This window comes from Vidua macroura, chromosome 18 (genome assembly GCF_024509145.1).
Source record: "Vidua macroura isolate BioBank_ID:100142 chromosome 18, ASM2450914v1, whole genome shotgun sequence".
NCBI lineage: Eukaryota > Metazoa > Chordata > Aves > Passeriformes > Viduidae > Vidua > Vidua macroura.
The window spans coordinates 9,217,632-9,239,739 of NC_071588.1; the positions used below are offsets into that span (position 1 = coordinate 9,217,632).

A 22,108-nucleotide genomic window follows, 5' to 3' on the forward strand; every position below is an offset into this window, starting at 1 on the left:
TTGAGCATTATTTCCTTCCATTTTGCAGTAGTGTTGTTGTCCTGTCTCATTTCAGCTGCAAGTCCTGGGAATATTAAAGCTCTCCATCAGGATTCGCCTCTCTTTGTGCTCTGTAATTGAAAATACCTGAGTTACTATTATAGATTTACAATCATGTAAAGATATCAGAAGATTTGGTTGGTGGGAAGAAATTAATTTAGAGGGGGATCAAGTCTTGCAGCGTGTACAAGTCCTGTTTCCACTTCTAAATGGATGTGAGATGGTCAGAGAGTCCCCAGCTCCCACGTTCTGAGAGCAAGGCTGCTTCCTCACTGGGGAGCTCCCAGTGCTGCTGTTCTCCTGCCAGAAAAACTACACTTTGCTCACACTGGAGAGTAGGTACAGGGATTTAATGCCTGGAGAGTCTGAATTTCTTTTAAAGATTACATGAATCTACGACATAAAACTCAAAATATAATGCTTTACTTCTCCTTTTCCCTTGGGGAGCCCACAGTAAGCAACACAAATCAAAACTTCATTAATAGTTTTGAGATTTTGAGAACAACATTGTTGTTGTTATTATTATTACTATTATTACTATTATTACTATTATTTCTGAGTTGAACAACCTGGGTAACCACAGTCCCCCCCCCCCCCCTTTGATGTACTTGCTTTGTGAATGAAACCAATAAATTTAATTTCATGTGGAGTGAATGTAATGAAAACAAGAAATGAATGTGTGGCCCTTCTTCCCTTTCAGTTTGCTGTTTTTTCCCAGGAATCTCTTTTCTGAATGGCCTTAATCTAATATAATGCTGCTTTGGATAATAGCTCAGCCTCCATGGGGCGAAGGGGAGAAGGGTGCATTAACCTACATTAGCAGGCAGGAAAAACAAGGCAGTGCTGGCCCTGCAGAGCAGAGGAGGAGCCTCTGATGGGCTGGGCTTTATTTGTATAGCTCAGACCTCAGACGTGGGCAGGACGCACCCTGGCTGTGCTCTGGCTGCGGTGACAGAGCTTGTGTGCACGTCTGGAGAGCATCCCTGTGACTGAGACTGCAGGAATTTAAATTGGGAGAGAGCAAATGAATTGTGGTGTCTGTTAACTTGTGAATTACTGGGCACTGTTACCATGCCACTGCTGCTTGACTTACAAAGCAGGGAGAGAAGCCTGGCTGCTTGTGAGAAAATTAGGTCTTTGATTCTAAGAAACACATATCTTTTCTTTTATAGCATTTTGGTTTCCCTTATTTTTGAGCTTCATTTTTAGGATTTGTGTAGAACTGACTATCTTGAAAGAATTTGGATAAAATAATTTTAAAGCTTCACACAAACCCTCCCTAATTTAAACATGTGGTGCAAGCAGAAGTAAGTGTCAGTAGCTGCTTCACTTTCTTCCCCGTGCTGTGAGCAGTCTGAGAATGATGTGATGTTCACATATTATTTCCCTTTGTACCTCATACCTGCTAGTCAGGGTTCTTGTAGAGCATTGACAACTGGTTTTGTTCCCATATTTTTAATTTTGTCAGATCTCCCTAGCCTGGTCTGCAGAGCACTGGGCAGTTGTTCCAGCTCAGTGTTCCCAGGTGAGGGAATGTTTGGTTTCTAAAGAACTCAGAGCTGTTATTTGTAAGAACACCATGTGTGTTACATAAACAAATAATGTGACCTTTCAGACTCTGCCTCCGTAATAACAGAGTAGCCCTGTAAAACACACAGCAATGCTTATCCACGTCACAGTGTTCATTCAGGTTACAGGGGTTTCAGAGTAGTCATTCCTAACAAATGGCTGTTGAGATCACAGCCAATTCAAGCCAAAACAGACTGTCAGATAAATTAAAGTTCTAGTTTTCAGAGCTAATTGTGATATAAATCATGACAGAAGTTAGATAATTTTTGATAATTTGTTACAGATAAATTTCTGTGGTATTCCATGTCGATGCTCTTCTTAAATGTGCAGTTTTGAATCCAGTAGAGCACAGAGCAAATATTGGTGACAAACTTAGCTGTGGCTTTGAGTGAATCTGTGCTACAAGGACATATTAAAGTAAGGAATTGTCTAAAGCAATTACTAAGGGATCACTGATGACTTGTGGCTTTACTCCTAAAGCAACATTAATTTGTGAAAATGAAGCTCCCAATGTAAATGTGGTTTGATACTCCCCCATACCTGAGTGTTAAATACTTTTTTTGTTTCTCTGCTGAACATGATTTCATCACTGACTTCAGACACAACTCCTGCAATTCAGGTGTGAGACGGAAAACTGGGCTGACTTAATTTGGAGGAAGTTAACTCCCCACCAATGGCCAGTGTGCAACACAAATCTCAGTAGAAAGGATAACATTTTTACCCCTTTATGAGGGGTAGAGGGAAGCCTTTTTCTAAAGCTTCAGCTCTGTTTGGGTCTGTGACCCACAGGCAAATCATTTTGACTGTGCCAGTCAACCATCCAGCTGGAGTTGTGAGTCAGAGTAACTGATAGCTGTGTTATCAGAGATAAAACTGCCACGGAAAGCTTCAATTTAAGGGAACCAGCATTTAAACTTTGCAGGGCTGAGCTGTTAAGGAAAGGTCAGTTTATGCCTTAGGCTGAAAGAAAAGGCAGTAGTTGGTTGGCGAACCTCCATCAGTGCTCTTCAAGCTCCTGCTGGAGTTTGGGGTTATTAATATTCAAAAGGATTTTTTTCAGTCCTGATCTCCAGAGCACAACTGCTCATGACAGTTCTGAGGTCTGGATGGTATTTAAGAAATGCTGAGACTAACAGCACAAAAAGAGGACTTTTTGGGAGATTCCACATATAACTAACATGTAACTTATTCATGTGCCATGAATAACTTATGGAGCACATTGAATATATGAGCTTATCTGCCTGCATTCTTGTTTGAAAGGGTATCAGATCTTTCATGGAAATGAATTTTCCAAAGGACACATTTCAGACCCTGCGTGGAAACACAGTGCTTCAGACAGAGAGAGAGATGGCAGGAGGGTGATAACAGCAGGGATTTTAGAAGCTTTATATGCAATTTTTCGTGATGTGTTGGTATTTTGAGTATGCTAAAGCAAGAAATATTGCATCCATTCTGACAATCTTCTAGTTAATTATAATCCATTTTGTAGTTTTCACCAGCTGGTACTATTGTTTTTAGAATACCTGGTAATGCTGGTACAGATATAAGCAAGTTCCTGATTCCTATGGACATATATCTTAAAAAGCTCAGAATTTCCAGTGAAAAATATGTGTTTGTTTTGGCATTAACCTGAAAATAACTTTAATAACCTCCATGTTTCTTTTTTTTGGTATGCATTTATATAGTATTTTAAAGTCTATATCCTGTAGTACAGTAGAAATATGGTCACAGCAACTTCTGTGTTTTCTAAATAGGGCAGGATCCAGTGTCTCATCACAATAAATTTTAATTCATAATGAATATAATAAACTTGCAGAATCACTTTTTGGTACTGACATCTTAAATAATTCAAAATAGTTGTAGTTCTAAATCAGCACTGCTCTGAAGTGTGGCACAAATGTAACAAATAATGGACTCAGTAATCCTCAGTGCCTCGAGCTACATGGTGTGGTACAGTCCTGACTGCATCACTCACCATCCCTCTGCCAAGGAAGGAATATTCACTGGGATTTCACTGCAGGAAATTTATTTCAGAGATCCAGGAGACCAAATATTGAACACTGCTTCAATACAGTGTAAAAATATGCTTATTTCAATGTGTAGTTTCCAGGGCAAGCATGGGATGGCTGTTGCTGCAGAACCTGTTCCCCCCTGCAGGAGCTGTGGGGCAAAGCTCTGCTTCCCTAAGGTGCAAACTCCTCAGCAGGAGCACTGTCACTGTCATATTTACTCACAGCCAAACCTGTTCTGCTGTTCTGCATCTCCAAAAACCAAAACCTGGAGCTCTCCCAGCCTGAGACATGGGGATAAGCCAGGGCAGGAAACGGGAGCAGTTTGTCCTGTGCTCCCATTGAAGGTTACGGACGCCGAACGTGACCTTGCCTCCAGCACAGACTTGATGTGGTCTTGTTCCAAGTGATCCTGCAATGGAATTACTGCTCAGAACGGGCTGATGGGATGTGCAGCATTTCCCCTGGACTCCTGCAGGTACTGCTGTTCTTACTTTGTCACACTGCAGATTGATGGATCTATTGGAGGAATAACCCCCCGTGCCCCCAGGCTGGCAGCCCATCCCGTAAATCCTATAAACGTGCGTACATTTATACACAGGGGAGGGTGGCAGGTTGCTGGAGATGGGATCAGGGAGGGAATCCTGTTAGGGAGGTGTGTGTTGGCCTTGGCAAGGGCTTTGCTGGTGACAACTGAGCCAGTGTTGAGACAATAAGTCTGTAACACAGCAAGTGTTTAGATAATGTTATCTAAATGCTTGCTGCATTGTGAAACTGTTACCTTAGTACTTCACTACTGGAAAAACATTAAAGGCAATTAATATGTATACAAAGTGTCTGTCTGTGCATCTCATACATTTTTTTAAAAATCCAACTGAATATGTGAGACAACAAATGGACTTGTAGATACCATTATTAAAGATCTGGTAGTTCTGGCAAATGATGTCTGTTCCCTGCTCTTCTTTTTATTTCTTTGAGTTGGGGAAGAGAAAGAGATAACAAAATCAAGAGACAAGGAGTCATTGCCAAAGCAATATGATTTAATCCGCAGCTTGCCCTCCTGTATTCTTATTCCGTGCCATACAAAAACCAGTGACTTTGGGCAGTGATATATAACCAGAACTCACTTTCCCTTGTTCATGAGTCAGCAGTGTGTTCGCCTGAAGAAAAGTTGTTTCAGGTGCTGTGATACAGTGAAATAATTGCTCAGCTGGTTTCAGCTGGGTGTTCATTAGCCTTGGGACAAGCTCCAGCTGCTGGGCAGTGTCAGCCCTCAGCCCTGGGCAGTGTCAGCCCTCAGCCCTGTTCTGGCTCCAGCACACAGAGAATGCTGGGTCCAGTCGGGCAGGGAGTCCTTGCTTCCCAGGGATTGATGTGTGGAGTGAGAGAGCCCCAAGCAGGGTCCAGGATGGTGTTTCCATATTTCAGTGTGGATCTGTGTCTGGAGCCACAGCAGAGAGAACCTGGCTGTGGGGGTCCCATGCCAGTGCAGAAATGGGGGCTGGGTGCTCTTGGGAGGCTGTGGTGTCCAGAAAACTCTGGAATTGTCTCATGCCTGGAAATGCTTTCCTTTTTGCTTTAGTTGTGGTTTTGAATGTGTGATTTCTCCTAAGGGCCAGAAAATGGCCTGGCCTTTTTTGTTTGCTGCTCCAGGTGCTCCTCTGCTCTCTTGGTGTGTGTGAGAAAGCTTTCTCTGCTAACACAGTGGCCTGTAGGGCCCTGGAGCTCCTGCCTGCACCATGGTGTGTCCTGGAGGATCTGGGTGCTCTGGGAGTGCATCCCTGCCCTCAGCTAAGGGGAGTGCCTAACTGGGCACTGGCACATTTAAGGCCACTCTGCACTGGGACTGAGGCTCTGCCTTCTCTAAAATCAAAGCAGGCAGCCTTTCTTCTCCTCCCTTATGGGAGCCTGTTCAAGTTCAGGCTTCTCTGGGGATATTTATTTCCAGAATATTTAAGAAAAGGTGATTTACATACCGGACTGTTAATTTACTGTAGTGTTGGGAGTTTATTCACTGTAGGGGTGTCCAGGTGCTGCCATCTCCTGCCCAAACCCCACTGTGACCTGCTCCTGTCCTGTTGCTTTGGCAACTTTAAAGGAAAATATTTTATTTTGCTCTCACTATTCTGTTTCAAATTTGCCTTTTGATGCCCTCTTTTTTGTAATCCACATCAAACAAGTGATTTGACAGTTTTCCTAATGCCTGTGCCTTGCTGCTGCCTCTTTTCTGACACCAGACTTGATGAAGCTATTTTGGGGTAACTGTGCTTTGAGGGCTTTCAGATCCCAGTCTTAACTTTGAAGAGAATTAAAGCAGCTGTACAATTTATTGGTCAGAAAATACAATTAGTCATATACAGTCAGTGGCTTTGTGTTCAATTGCTTATTAACTAAAGGAGAAACAAGAGGTTGTCTGCAACCTGGAGGGCAGAGTATGGAAGCTCAAGCTCCTCTGGTAGAAATAAGTACTTAAAAAATGCTCAGCCCTGAAATCTTTCTAAAAATAGGATGGATCTGTACAATTATAAGATTCTTAAATTTTCTCTGTGTTTTTCTAAGGAACCTTTGGTGCCAGTTCTGGCATCTGGCTCCAAACTGCACTTTCCAGGTGTGTCAGGAGGTTGCAGTGTTTGGGACAAAGCAAGCTTAGACACTGTGCACTGCATGGCAGCAAGGGGTTTTCAGGGAATGGTTTCAAGTTCTTAAAATAAAATAAGGATAAAATTCATACCATAAAACTATTGTTTTAATATCTCTCTAATAAGAAAAAGAATCAGTTGTGTTCAATTAATCTTTTTGTAGCATCTTCTTCCCCAAATCCCAAAGTAATTGTTACTGGCAGTTTGATTGCCACATTTGTGGTATATTTTGAAATCTGTGGGGTGCAGTTTAACTTTCTGCAAGATATACATTAGTATATACATTCCAAACTCTGTTAGGAATTCCAGTATCTTGACATTTTTTTCATGTACAGTTTGAATGCAGAACAGCACAGGTTCCACTGGGTATTTATCCAAACCTCCCAAAAAATGGAAACAGCACCTGAATCCATCAGTTGTTCTCCTTTCTCTGCCAATGTTGTGGAGTTTAAATGTAGTCAGGTTTTCATAATCCTGATCTGATTTTTTATATGTAAGTAAATGTAATGTTGTTTTCTTTAAGTCATTTATAGTAACTGAGGAATTGGCATTCATAAAGTTTATAGGAAGTCCTAAATATTACATTGCCAAGGTATTCAGCTACATTTTTAGGCATCACAAAAGTTATTTGAGGTAATTAAGGTCCCAGAGGTAACAGCTGAAAGACAGATAATGTCAGCTGCAGGTGATTAGGTGCCAAAGTGAAGGCTTGATTTTTCTGTGTAATGGAGAAAAAGTACCTGTAATACTTAAAAGGACAGAGATCTTTTGTTACAAAAAGTTATTTGACGTTGCTATTTCTTTGTATTTCTGTTAATAGATGCCTTTTATTTAAGCAGTTGTTTTAATTTTAGCACACAAGTCTCAGTGAATGTAGTGGAAATACTGTTGAAGGTGTGTGCCAAAATGTTCTGCTGGCTGTAGACCAGTGCTCAGCATTTTTCCCACCTCACCCTTCGTGCAGCCAGAGTTGAAAATAATATATTTTCTGTATATGTTCTGTACATTCCACTGGGGGAGATGACATCCTAACCAAGGCACCGGGAAAGCAAAGAAATGTTTCTGAAAAAGTACCTGTAAAAAGGAGTTCCTGCACAGTGTGACCAGAGTACTGGCACAGATTTGCACTCCATTTGTGGTTTGACACTGGCTGAAGTGCCTGGTACCCAGGAAAACTGTTCACTCACTGTCTTCTGCTACAGCTGGGCAGAGGAGGGGAAAAAACAGGCTCCTGAGTTGAGATAACGACTATGAGAAAACACTTAAAGGGCAAAACAGGCTCAAATTTAAAGGTATAAAGTAAATTTATTATTAACAGAGTCAGAGGAGTCAAACTGTGCCTCTGACTGCCCTTTGTTCCTGATGTAATTTGTTAGTGTGTGCAAAGTGAATGTATAGCACAGCTGTGCAAAATTAGCAACATTTGTATTATTGTACTTGTCCTGAGCTGGCAGCTCGAGGTATTCCAACAGACTCTGAAGAGTAGGGAGATCATTTGGAAGCCATTTCATGTGCCTTCCTGGTGGTTTCTGATAGTTTTATCATCTGATCAGAAAAGAGTACAAAAATGAGACTGATAAAAAACCTGCAGAGATAGTGGAGTGGCTTCTCAAAAGCCTGTCAGCTTCAGTTTTTGAACTGGGTTGAAATAAATGTAAATAAAATAAAAAATCAGTCTGAACATGGTGTTTTAGGAACCCTGGTCTGATCTGCATTTTGTGTTCAGTTTTTTGTTGGTGCAAAGACAAGTGGATCTTGTAGGAAAACTGGATATTGGTAATTTTGGAAGACTCTGGTGAGGACCTGAACAATTTGTGTGCTTTGGAACTTGATGTGATGTGAACAGGTTGAATGTGCAGTGGAGCTCAGTGATGGGTCAGGTGAAGCCTTGTGCTGGGGCTGTGTGAAGGGCTGGCTGCTTGGAGCTGGGTGAGGTTTCTCCACTTGGATTTTATTCCAAGATTTGGCTCACATTTGTAGCCAGAGTGATTTCTTTGGGCTGGTATTTCAGGAATGGTGTGAGCTGTGCTGCACACAGGAATGCCAGGAGGCTGTGGGAGCACATGCCAGAGTGGGACACAGCCCAGCAGTGTGTGCTGAAATCAAATTCTTACTTGTTACTAAAGGAAACTTTCACTGGGGACTGCAGGAAGTCCTCAGGCCTTGATCTTGATTATTTTTGGTCTTGAAAGCTGAGCAGTGCCTGGCACCAGAGGGAGCTGCACTTGTGTGTCAGTGCCTCTCCTCTGGCAAAGCCGGTGGGGAGTCGGGGGGGGCAGCAGGACACAGGGTCTGGCTGGAGCTGGAGCTGCTGGGCAGAGGGGCTTGTGCCAGCATCTCCACCACCTCTGGTCTGAAGGAAAGCACTGCTGGACTGAGTGAGCTTTGCTGTACTCTTCCTAGAGCTGGGCATGGTTTAATTTGGATCCAGTGCTAGAAATGATCCATCTTTCACTGATGAAGTCCTTATTGCTGGGCGTGAGCAGTACCATTCATTACTGTTATTCCTTAATCTGGCATTCAGGGAAGAGAAATGGGCTGATACTGTATTTGTACACCTCTTCCCCCCGTAATTAGTTGTCTGTACTCTTAGTCTGAAGCTATCTAATTCTGTGATCTCAATTACTGATTCTGCTGTTAGATGAGTCTCAGTTGAGAGTTAGAGCCATGCATTGCCTGCCCTCCAAAACCAAACGAATCCTTTGACTTTCAAGCTCTGATTTGGTGTATTTATGCTCACAGTGTTTATGGTAGCCGTGAGTGTTGCATAAGATTCCACATGATTTGTTCATGTCAGAGCACTTTGCAAGACACTTGAGAGGGTCCCTGGATGGTCCCAGTTTTTTCCCTTCAGTTTAATAGCAGCCAAGCAAGACCCAGTTAAATCCTGTAGGAAGCTTGCAGAATCCAGAGTGTTTCTGTGTGTATCCTAAAGACAGGAGCTGAAAAAACCAGCTTTGCTCTCTGCTTTGGAAATGCTGACCTGCTGCACGTGAACTCTCTGCAGACATCATCCCCACTTGATCTTACACCAGATTTCTCATGAGGTTTTTATTTATTAAAACCTCTGTATATTAAAGGTGTTCATGCTGTGTAAGGAAACTAATGGGCTTTGATTAAATGATTGGACTTTGCTGTAACTTTGTATTTCTTGTATGTGCAGAAATCCACTGTTCAGGAGGTTTTATTACATTAATTGATTTGCTTCTCTTCTTGGGGCAGGATAGAAATACCTGGAGGCTGACCCATTTTGTCCCATGTCCTGTTCCCTCCCTTCTCCCCCATGTAACTTAACGATCCATTTACCACTTCATCGCTGAGGGTAGTGAAATTTCTTTCCTTTGTGAAAATTGAAACATAATTAAACCTTTTATTTAGTGAAATTGTTGTTACAAAGTACTTCAGAATCGTGGATGGCAGGACCAGGAAGTGTGGCTGTTGCCTGTTGTTTCAGTAACCTTTTCTCTCCAGATTTTTCTCAGCTGAACTTTTTCTTCTGGTCTCTTTTTGTGGTTGGATTTGATGCTCACAGAAGAGTAACTTGGGCTACAGGATGACAAGTTACTCTGGCCAATGTGTGGAATCATTCAGAGATTTACTGAGATTGAAGCAGCTCCCAATTTTAAACCATCAGTACCCTTGTTTAAAAACAACTGGCAGCAGTAGCAGAGCAGTTGGTTGACTTAAACGCTGAAGTGAAATGGTTGTAATTGCCTCTGGTTTTCCTTCTTGGTTCAGGTAGTGAGAGCTGTGTGTAAAACGCAGGTCCCGTTAGGGCTGGCCCTGTGCCAAAGCCAACACCCATAAAACTGTGCACAGCTCTTGAATTGGACAGAAAAATCTCTGCACACTTACTGCAGCTCTGTACATTTTTAGTTGATTAAAATGAGGATTAAAAACATGAGATGTGCTTTGTTTTCTTTTTTTCTTGTGACTTTGTAGCAAGGAATATTTAAGCAGATGCTTTGCTGTGATGTGAGTCACTCTATAGGTAAAATGAAGTGAAAACATTTTCAATACAGTTCATTTCAAGTTAAATTTGGTCAGCAGTGGCAAATCCATGGTTCACCTTAGGTTATTGACAACTTTCTGTAATATTCACGTGCTTTTATATTTTTAAATCAAGAGTATCACTAGATGTTATGCAAACATCATTCCTACTCCTTTGTTGTTCCTTTTCAGCTGGACCTCATTGTGGGGTGAACTTTGAAGAATTCCTAAAGACACATAATGTTATTGCTTGAATTCTGGTTAAAATCCCGTTTATTTGTAATAAACAAGTAGGAAAACACATCGATGAGACAGCTGCCAACATTGTCATTTACTTGTCTGGTGACAGATCCCTCTGTCATATGATTACCAGCCAGGCAGTGAGCCTCACAACAGGACAGGAGAGTGTGTGCTTGGCCTCTGAGCTCCGAATTTCCCTCTTAGCACCCATAAATGTTTCTTTTTGTCTCCTCTCTCCTGCAGCGAGCACTTGTCGTGTGCCTTCACGTTCTTCCTGCACGGGGAGAGCAACGTGTGCACGAGCGTGGAGATCGCCCAGCACCAGCCCATCTACCTGATCACCGAGGAGCACATCCAGATGGCCCAGTCCTCCCCCTCGCCCTTCCAAGGTACCGAGCCTCCCGGGACACGGCCGTGGGGAGATGCTTCTCCAGAACGTGCTATCTGTTCACGGTGTTGGTAACCTTCCATGCCAAACAAATCGATCATTTCAGTTTAAAAAGAGTTAGTATTTAAGAAAGTCAGTGCACATGTGTGGTTTTCTGACATGGTCTCTCTGTGAATCCTCTGTGGATGCAAATACTGAGCTTATCTGGTTCAGGACTGCTTCTCATTCATACATCGGCAACTATTTACTGTTTTATTTTAAAAACAGGGGGTGGGTGGGTGTGAAGATGTAGCAGAAACAATGAAAAACTTTAAGTATCTGTGACTATTTATTTGCCAGTGTAAGAAATTAAAATTTAACAGAATTAAGTTGATGGCTTAGTAAATTCATAATGCAGTTTTCATGTGATGCTTAAAAAAAAAAAAGAAAAACATTAAGAATTTTGAGTCATTGTGTTATGCTGTCTTTACTATAGTCTGAAATTATAATTTCAAAGCAATTAAAGCAAGAAATCTTAGTAAAACACCCAGAGACACATGAAATTATCATTTATAGAGATGTTAATTTATAGAAGCTTTATTGAAAACATTTTGTGTCTACATGTAAAGCTTTGACAGAGGCTCAGGCATTTCAGTCATACATTTTATTTCAGTGAACTGAATTCATTACTCAAATCAAATACAACTAAAAGCAAAATTGAGTCAGAATGGAAATCCCTGTTGTTAAACAAGTCATTTTCCTTATTTGTTGTGACTCTTCTTTATGTATTATCTATCCTTTTTAATGCTGGGAAGTCTCAAATGTTCCTTTCCTGTCCTCTCTTCTTTCCATGAGAGCTCATCCCTGAATGCTGTTTCACAGCATTGGGGTTGCTGGAATTTCATTTGCTGTGGAAATTATGAACCCAAACTGCCACGGAATCCTGTGTGAGCTCAGGAGGGCTCAGTGCTCTGTAGGTTTGGCTTCATCCTGTGCTGCGTTTTGCAGTGGCTTTCCCTGGACCCTTCAGTTCTCAGGCAGTGGAAGAGTGGCTCAGGCAGAGCTGGAGCAGCCCTGCTGTGGGACTGTTGCTTGTTTTCCTGCAGTGCTGCTGAGTCCTTCAGGGCTGCTGTTTGTTGTGTTGCAGTGCTGGTGAGTCCCTACGGCTTGAACGGGACCCTGACGGGCCAGTCCTACAAGATGTCAGACCCCGCCACTCGGAAGCTGATGGAGGAGTGGCAGTACTTCTACCCCATGGTGCTGAAGAAAAAGGAAGGCATGAAAGAGGAGGAAGAGCTGGGATATGACAATGATTTCCCTGTGGCAGTTGAAGTCATTGTTGGTAAGTTTCAATATTCTGCCTGAAGGATTATTTTCCTTCCTTCCTTTTTTTGAAAAGAAAAAAAAAAAGTCATCTAATTAATCAGAAAGAGCCATTATCATTTTCCTATATTCTCTTGTAACTCTCTTGACACCAGAACATCTGAGTAGTTCTGTCGCCTCAAGCTTTTGTACTCCCTGTATCCCACATGCCATTATTCACTGGATTGAGCTACTTGTTTTAGCTCTGTACTGGTTACAGAGGGCTGGATGTATATTAGCATGGAAATTCCTTAGCTCTTTGTATTTCAGATAATAAGTTTTGTCAAATTGACATTGAAAACAAGTGGAAGTAGCTGTGATTGCTGGATATTATCAGGTGTGTCTAAGACTTGTGGTTTTCCTTCTCTCTGCAGGGGGTGTGAGGATGGTGTATCCTTCAGCCTTTGTTCTCATCTCCCAGAGTGACATCCCAGTGTCACAGAGCGCTACCAGTGCTGCAGGCCATATAAATGTGGGACAGCAGGGGCTTGGAAGTGTGAAGGATCCTGTCAGTACCTGTGGGATGCCCCTGACTCCCCCCACCTCTCCAGAGCAGGCTGTTATGGGTAAGCAGTGGGCTGGGGAGATGGGGTCAGACTCTGGGTTTTGCTTAGCTCCTGGGGAGTGCATGTATTAGCAGGGGCAGGGTAAAGGCAAGCAGTGGAGGAGGGTTAGGGGAGGACTTTGTAGGTCTATGGTGAAGGAAAGCCAGTGCTGTGAACAACCCTTTACACAAATGGGGTGAATTCGTTTCAGCTCCCTTTCCTGTAGGTACATCTGTGTGCAGTGCTGCAAAGCAACAAACATCTCACTACTGGGCAACCTTCTACTTGAAATTGGAGATTTTTTGAACCTGTTGGGCAGCACTTACTAAATTTCACAGAGCAGTAGAAGTGTCAAAGACACAAAGGCCCTACCCTATAAGTTCCTGTGAGACTGTGCAGCCAGATGGGGCTAAAGAATCCTTTTATACCCTCATTGAGGAGCTTCCAAGCTTGGCCTTTATTGGGATAGTTCTGCCACATCAACAGGAATAACAGAATCATTGAGGTTGGAACAGACCTCTAAGATCATCAAGTGCAACCTTTGAACCTTGATGCAAAGGCAAAGAAAACGTGTCTGGATTCACTTGTCCATGATTAGAGCCTATAGATGAAGACATCAAAGTATTTAGTAATTTCTGCTAATAAGTCAGAATATGAGATGTAAATTCACTTGGAATGGTGTTTTTCAAAGGAACTGAGAGTTAAAATAAGCAAGAAGCCAATTAATAACTAACTGAAGCAAGACAATCACCATTTAAATAACAATCTCTATTCAAGTATTGATGCATATTTTAATGTGCTATTGTATTTTTAAGATTTTCAGAACCCTGTTACACTTGTACAGTATTACAAAGGGGATTCTATTTTGGAATATTCATAAACTATCTTTTATATAAAAGTGTTCATGTTGTCCAATCTGGCAGTTAGTGCTTCTGTTTGATCTCTGCTATTGTTTGAGGGCAGTATGAATTTGTATCAGAGGGGTGCCTCGCCAGCAAACAACGAAAGAATTCTTTTTTATCAAAAACCTTATTAGAAGACCTTGAAAAACTGGAGAAATGGATTGGAAAAGCATGTCATGCAGTCCAGAATCACTAATGGGACCCATAAACTGGATTAGTGTGAGGCACGGGAATAATACTTCAGTTCTGCCCAATACTATTTAAAATGTGGGTTTAGTGCCATGTCCAGTTTGGAGCATGTAAAGATGTGGACGAACTGACTTGAGTCCAAGAAAGTACAGTGAGAGTGATCCTGGATTTTGCAAACAGGACCTCCAGGATTGAGGTGGTTTAGTCTAGAGAAGTGGAATTTCAAGGAGAAAAAGAATAGGCTTTTCTCTGCAACCAGTATGTAATGAATCTAAACTGGAGCAAAGCAAAACTAGGTTAAACAGGAGGAAAAACTTGCTCTGAGGAAGGTTAATGAAATGTTGGAATAAACTGGCTGTTGGGAAGCTACAGAAGTTCCATTGGCAGAGGGGTGATACATTTTGGGAGGTTTGGTGGCGGCATTTTGTAAGGTTGTTTTTAAGAAACAGATTAGTTAAATTTGTTGATCCAGCTTTTAAAGCAAGGACTGGACTAGATGATCTCTTCAGTTCTCTTTTAATCACATTTTCCATGGTTGTGTCTAAAGTATGTAACAAAACAAATTGTTGCTGGAACTGGAGAATGGCATTTTTTACCAGTGGAACCAGTCTGGACTGCAGGGGTTGTGTGGTGGCCTCTGGTGAGGGACTGCTGTGTCCTCCACTCACTGTACCACTACCTGCCATAGGTATCTCTGCGTGTTCCAGGACTGTGCCAGGGATGTTCATGGACAAAAATTAGTGTCAGTGTGTGAGAACAAAGTGGTTTTGCCTGCTGTACAGTTCTGTCTCCTGTTATGCTGTATATTGCTGTACTGTATAGTATAAAAATACTACATAATTATAGAAAGCAATAATTAATGCATTGCAATGTAATTTGAAAGCCCTGGTAGTTCCTTGGTTATCCTCCCGTGCCTCCTGTCCTTCCCTTCCCATCAGACTTATCCTTGTTTTCCTCCTGCTGTTGACATGTGATGCATCTGTGTCCATGTGATGTTTGTCTGTACACACATCCCTTCTCCCCTTCTCCAAAGGAGGGCACATTTGCCAGTTCTGAAGTTCTGACCTGTTTGTTTTTTGATCGTCTGTCAGGTTCCCACCTGTTGGAGAACATTTGAAAGCCAGTGAAGTACATGGTTGGAGGCACAAGCCTCAGTATGGCCCGGGGTTTCCATTTAGACTTTACAAAAAGATAATCAGGGAAGATCTAACTGGAGAAAGAAATACATAACATGAAGAATGAAAGAAGATGTAGGGTTAGGCAGCTTGTGCACCATTTCAGTTGTTGTGTTTTGCAAGTCACCTGGTGGCAAGCAGCAGGATTCCCTGTTAGCTGCAGTGATGTGCAGCACTGAGTCCCTTCAGCACTTCACACTTGAGGCTGCTTGGATTGCGTCAGCAGGAGCACGAAGTGTTCTGTACCCTGGTGTGACCTTGTGAAAATGCAGCATATCCCTCCTTGCTGATCCAGCCCAGAGCAGGGACTCCTGCCCGGGCCAGTGGACCCAAAGCTCCCTCTGCTGCTGCAGCTCGGGCTTGGCAAGATGGATGTGCTGGAGTTCAGTTCAGCTAAACAGAAACACATTGCAGGGCAGAAAAGAAGCATCTGCTTGTACAATAGCTGGTAAAAGCTGCTGCATCACAGGAAGGAATGGAGTGGAGAGAGTTTTCAGGCTCTCAAACATGTTGAAGTAATATCTTCATTTGTTATGTCTTTGATAATCATCAGAAAATACATACTGAGAATATCATATGCTGTGTTAATAGTGTATCTACTGGTGATAAGCTGTTGGAAATTTCTGTAGTAGCGTAGATCTCAACTGGAAAATCTCACCAAAGCCAGTTCTGATTCTAGTATTTCAATTCAAGCATATTGTAAAGAAATGGCACAGAGTCCCAGAGTGATTTGGGTGGAAAAGACCCTCAGCCTCAATCTACCCCCTGCCATGGGCAGGGACACCTTCCACTATCTCAGGCTGCTCCAAGCCCCTCCAGCCTGGCCTTGGACACTGCCAGGGGTCCAGGGGCAGCCACAGCTGCTCTGGGCACCCTGTTCCAGGGCCTCACCACCCTCCCAGGGAACAATTCCTTCCCAATATCCCATCCATTCCCTGCCCTCTGGCAGTGGAAGCCATTCCCTGTGTGCTGTCCCTCCATCCCGTGTCCCCAGTCCCTCTCCAGCTCTCTTGGAGCCCCTTTAGGCCCTGCAAGGGGCTCTGAGCTCTCCCTGGAGCCTTCTCCTCTCCAGGGGAGCACCCCCAGCTCTCCCTGTGTCTGTAGGAAATCATCAGTGATCCATTCATTTCCTCAGTGAGGTTTAATATCGAGTATAAGGAAATGATCCTTGCTTTGAAATAGTCTACATAAATTATTAGTTTTCTTAATAGATGCTTTTAGGACTATCCATATTACAATAAATTTCATCTTTAAAGCAACTCACCAAAGACTATATAAATTCAAGTTTAACATACAGGATAATAATGAAAAAGCTCTATCTTCACTATTTTGTAGTGATGTAGTCCAGGGCTGTAGGGGCTACCTAAAGTACCTCCATTTATTAGAGACTGTATTTTTATAGATACATAGAGATATGTAATATACAGAGTGTATCACACCACATGAGGTGCAGTACTTGCACAATTCTATTGCCCATGTCTGTGGTACAACCCAGTGCCAGCTTTGTTACCTCAAAGGGAGTGTTGCTTTGAAATGTGTTTTGTAAGGATGCTCTGAGCATTCCCCAGTGAATGTGAACATTGGTGTAGTCAGCAGCCTGCTAAGAGACTTCCAGGAAAAAATAGCAAGTGACAATATGAAGAACAGTTCTGACATTAATGCTTTATTTCTCTTGCAGGAGAAAGTGGCTGCTCTCAGAGCAGCATCAGCCATCCAGCTGTGCAGGAGGGGACAGTCAGTGTCCACAGTCCAAAGAAATCAAGCAAGATTGCTCCCAAATTTCACAACCGTATTGTTCACCGTGTGTGGAAAGAATGCATCCTCAACAGGGCACAGTCCAAGTATGGCAGCAGTCCTCATGCTTTGCTTATTTATAACACATAATATACAGCTAAAATTGTCATAGTTTGCCTTAATCTTTACAGGATTCCTTTGCCACCAATCAGAGCTAACGATGCCAAACATCATTATCAAAGAAAATGTTGAATTATCAAAGAAAATTTGTTCTGTTCAGCTGAGAACTCCTGACACTTCCCATTGAATTTGCAGTTGTATACCCTAATTGTGACAGTCCTTGAGGCCACACATCCATAAGATGTGCCTTCAGTCAAGTGCTCTCAGATTTAGAGATGACAGCTTCTATCTCCTATTGTAGTTGCTACACTGAAAGCTGGGTGACTGCAGAACAGATTGTATATATTTGATATTTAGGGTTCTAAGGGGAGTATTTGTGAACCATTACATGAGTTGGACTAAAATTTCAATTGACAAGCGTGTATAAATTGATGTTTGTATCATAGACCTTTAGTACTGGAGATTTAAAGTGTATCATGGTGTGGCAAGCCCTGAAATATTTATTTTTATTTTTTCCTATTTCCACACAATTTCCTCATTTGATATGTCAGACTAATTTCCAGAAACAGTTTAAATGGCTTTCCCCTTGTTTCTTATGCTCAGACTCCAGACAGAGTTGTCTGACACAGAGCTAAGACCTTCCTCCTACATAAATCAAACTGTAAATTTAAGGAGTAGTGGAGGGATCTGCTGTCAATTTCAAAGGTCAGGTAGAAGGAAGTAATCTATCTAAGGGGAACATATATGAACTATTCACATTTTTTAAATTTTGTTCTTCAAAAGGTGGTGATTCCTAAAATAATTTTCTCTTCTTCAGGAGGAATCAAATTGCAGCTGCAAATTTGGAGGAGGAAGTTCCTAACAATAGTGTTTCATGGGATTTTGTGGATCCAGTCCAAAGAGTCAGTTGTTCTTGTTCCAGGTGAGCTTTGAAAAGAATAAACATTTGTCATATTGTGAGATCTCTGCTTAATTCAGACAGAGGTACACTTACAGAAGGGAGTTATGCTTTAGCTGAGACAAGAGGAAATTGTGATATCAAACCTGTGATCACATCTGGGGGATGAATCTGCATCTCAGCCCACTGTCACTTGCAGGAGCCAATCCAAGTGGAAAAATACTGGTATTGGGGCCAGGATTACTCCAACTGTTCCCATTCATAAGGAACTCATCCTGCAGCTTTTCAGAGCTGTAACCTTTGGTTAAGTGGTTATGGCTTGTGGTGAAGAGGGCAGGATCTTTCTAAGTTTGTGAGCATCCTGATATTTGGAGGAAGAGGGAAAACATCCCTACAAATCACTTCATGTGCCTCTGGTCAATCTGCCATGGCACCAAACACGTGCAAGAGAATATTAAACCTTTGCAGCCTGGTCACCCACTGTCTCTGGATCACAAAGAATTCACAGCTCACTCACACAAACACTTTAGGAGGTTTATTAATGTTATCTGTCATCTCTGAGTGGTTAGAATTCCAGAACTCCTCACTCAGGAAAGGCAAATCATCATCACCAATATGCTTAACCATTCTTAAAACTATCAGAGAGATGTTACAGGGCTAGAAAAAGCCCCCAGTTTGCAGTGAAATAGTCCTGTGAAACACTTCTACTGAAATTCTTAATTCCCAAGGTCACCATCTACTTGTAAGATAGGTGATAAAAGCACCTTGACCAAAAGAAGTTATTCCTTAAGCATGCAGTTCTTCTTTGTGTAGTCAGAGGAAGTGATGAAGGGACTGTGCATCCTACAAGGGTGGAATGTTCAACCTGGAGACTCCCTGCTCTATCCCAAGTGAGAGGATGCTTTCTGCAGCTCTTCCCCCCGATTATACACATTGTTTTTGTTTATAGACTCAAGAATTTGGAACAGCTAAATGTTTTGTCAGAATGCCAAGTGTTTCCTGTGGAAACACTGAAGTCTAGCTTTACCTGGAAAGCGTGGGGATCAATAGTGGGCAGTGGGAGCCTGGTTCTATGGATAGGTTCAGCTGCTCTTGGAGTTTCACACTGTCTGTTATCTATCCTTAAGATTGTCTGTTATTTATCCTTAAAATGAAGGCAGTACCTGATTTCAAACAGCAATAGTGCTTTCTGTGTAGCTGCAGAACCTGAGCAGCTACTGGCATTTAGAAATTGTTTGAGTCACTTCTGTGCCCATTCCATGTCTGGATAAATGTCAGGATATGATCTTAGATCTGGAGTCTCAAAGGGCTGTCTGATACTCAGCATCAAATTCAGTCTTCTGCAGACCCAGCTTGGTGTGTGAGGAGCAGAATGTCTGAAATCATTCTCTGCAGTCAGTTAAAATACGGTGAATGATGGAGAATTAAGGCAATGAAATGTTACAAGAACATGCTTAAGGCAAATCTCCAGTTGCCAGGGCATTAGCTGCACATTAGGGTGATTGCAGGCACAGACCATCTGCTGCTGCAGGGAATCTGCAGCCTGTCCTGAGAACAGCAAAGCCCTGCAGAAAGCTGGGATAACCCCACACCGCCTGGATGCTTCCAGGGAACAGGGACAGCAAGCACAAGCTGTTGTGCCTGCGTCCGTAGACAGGGTTGGGTGTCTCTAATGTAGCCCACTTCACTTGTGATCGTGTAGGTTATCTTTTTAAATAAAAAGCACATCACATGTTTTGAAATGGGTTTTTGTTGTTCTGTTGTTGTTCACAGAATAGGGATGTTGTTGTTCACAGAATAGGGATGGAGTAATTAATTTTGAAATGGAGTTTATTTTTAAACAGGTTTCAATGTTAAGCACAAACACATATTTCAATTTCTATTTTGCTTAATAAAATCAAATAAACAGCTAAACAAAAAGCCCTGAACAACAAAAAAGACCAGTAAAAGTATGGGCAGAGTTATATCCCTGTTGTCACATCCTTGGAAATCATCATCAGTATGATGAAAATACTTTTTAGCAGGACCTGAAACACTGAAATTCAATCCTGTGCTTCTCAGTCTCAAAGATACTCGATACAAAGTCAAAAAAGCCATATGAAACCAGTAATAAGATTGTATGTTACTGCATTATTTTGTGTTGAATATTTAAGAATATTTATTCAAACTTCCTCCATCAGGCAGAACTTTAAAGCCTGTTAAAAGATCAGGAGCAGACAGGAGGTTTCTCAGTGCTGTTCTTTGGGTTTGGCTTTCCCCTGAGGTCGGTAACTGCCCAGAGCATGCAGTGAGTGGTTTCTCCTTCTCCAGGCACAAGGTGTTCAAGCAGCGCTGCACCGGCGCCTCGGGCCGGCCCCCCACGCTGCCCCAGCCCGGCTTCACCGTGGGGACTGCGGCGGCCTCGGCACTGCCCCCTCCTGCCTCCTCAAAGCACAAAACCACCGAGCGGCAGGACAAGGGAGAGAAACTGCAGAAAAGGCCCCTGATGCCGTTCCACCATCGGCCCTCGGTGACTGAGGAGCTATGCATGGAGCAGGACGCGGCCGGGCAGAAGCTGGGACTGGCCGGGATGGAGTCAGCGTTGGAAGTCCCCAGTTCCAGGAAATACGAGAAGCCGCTCTCGCTACCTGCTAGAAATCCAAGCAAGCAAATTAATATGAATCCTATGGATTCACCCCATTCCCCCACTTCCCCTCTGCCTCCCACCCTGAGCCCCCAGCCCAGAGGTCAGGAGGCAGAGAACCTGGACCCCCCTTCCGTTCCTGTGAACCCAGCACTCTACGGCAGCGGGCTGGAGCTGCAGCCACTGCCCAGCTTAGATGACAGGACAGTTCTGGTGGGACAGAGGTTACCTCTGATGGCAGAGGTCAGTGAGACAGCCTTGTATTGTGGCATAACTCAGAGCAACGAGGCCGTGGATGTGTGGAGGACCTATAGTGTCCCTTCGAGTGACGACCCCGAGTTCCGGCCGCCGGAGCTGCCGTGTGAGAGGTATGATGGCAGGATGGAGATCAACCCCGACAGCACTGCACTGAAAAGGTGAGAGAGCACACTGAGCAGCTGGGCAGTTCTAATCATCACCGAACTCTTTTCTGCTTTTCAACTGAGAAAGGCTAAGGCTTCACCATCACAGATGTTGTAGAGAGCACCAAATAGTTAAATAGAAACACTCTAGTGCAGGATGCTTGCCTTTTCTGTATCTGTTGGACACTACAAGAACTGATCAATCTTTTTGTAACCTATTTTTGTATTTTATGCTAGCCTAAAAATTACTGCAGCATTCTGATAATGCATTTTAAAAAATGCACCAGAGAGAGTAGTTAATGAAAATGTTTAGGAAAAATTAATTGAGGAAGAGTAATTGAGTTAAAAGATTATTGGGTTTGGTAATTACAGTGGAGTTTGCTAGGCTGAAAAGGGTTTCAGCCTGAAAAATACAGCCTGGGAAGGCTGGACTTCAGAGCGTTTTCATTTATACAGTGACAAAATTGGTTCTTCTTTCATTGTCCCAAAGTAGGTCTTAATACAGTAAGGTGTTTAATGTTTAAATGTGTCCAATACATGCTTTATGTGAGGAATAAAACATTTCTACTTGATCAAGGGGGATGGAGAGAGCCATGGGCTGTGTTCGTGTGACAGCTACAGATCGTGCTGGTTTTGTTTCATGTTGGCTTTGCTTGTTTATTTTCACTTCAGGCTCTTAGCACAACCTAATAAACGGTTTAAAATTTTGGAAGAGCAGAAACCAGTGCAGACCCTGAACTATCTCGACCCCTTGCCTCTACTACAAGCCCCTGGAGAAGGCTGGGGAGACACCAGTGATCCCTACACCTTCGAGGATGGAGACATCAAATACAGTTTCACTGTCAATAAAAAATGCAAACTTGGGGCTGAGAAAGATCCTTTGAAAAAGAACAAGGTACGGTGTAAATCTAGGCATTAATGTTCTTGTGGGATTTATCCTGTAGCACAGTGTTTGCTCTACAGCTCTCTGGAAGACACAAGTCTGTTCCACAGAACAAAATCAGATGTATATATTTATATTTAATTTTTTAAAAAATAATTATTTTATATTATCACCTGCATGATGCTCCTTATGTATCTTGTCCTTTATGGAGCTGTTTTGGTGATTTGGCTATGCAAGCAAACATTCTAAAAGATGTTTTTTCCTGGAGAATTTGAGGTGGTTAATTACCTGGACTGGCTGTCAGAGTTCAGTGATGTCCATGGAATCCTCTGTAAATCTTATATTTAACTCAGATCCCTGAGTCTGGCTGGACATAGGAAAACATTTGTTCTTACATTGCTTAAATTCATAGCCATAAAATCT

The 22,108-nt window shown here is 42.6% G+C and overlaps 1 protein-coding gene across 1 annotated transcript in view; it reads left to right on the forward strand.

The window, feature by feature from the left end:
* Positions 1-22,108, forward strand: part of MED13L (mediator complex subunit 13L) — a 169,465-nt gene that overhangs the window by 111,499 nt on the left and 35,858 nt on the right. Inside the window, exons 5-11 of the mRNA XM_053993641.1 lie at positions 10,730-10,875; positions 12,001-12,195; positions 12,590-12,781; positions 16,705-16,867; positions 17,698-17,802; positions 20,089-20,817; positions 21,475-21,697. Coding sequence (XP_053849616.1) covers positions 10,730-10,875; positions 12,001-12,195; positions 12,590-12,781; positions 16,705-16,867; positions 17,698-17,802; positions 20,089-20,817; positions 21,475-21,697 — 1,753 coding nt within the window. The remainder of the gene's footprint in view (positions 1-10,729; positions 10,876-12,000; positions 12,196-12,589; positions 12,782-16,704; positions 16,868-17,697; positions 17,803-20,088; positions 20,818-21,474; positions 21,698-22,108) is intronic.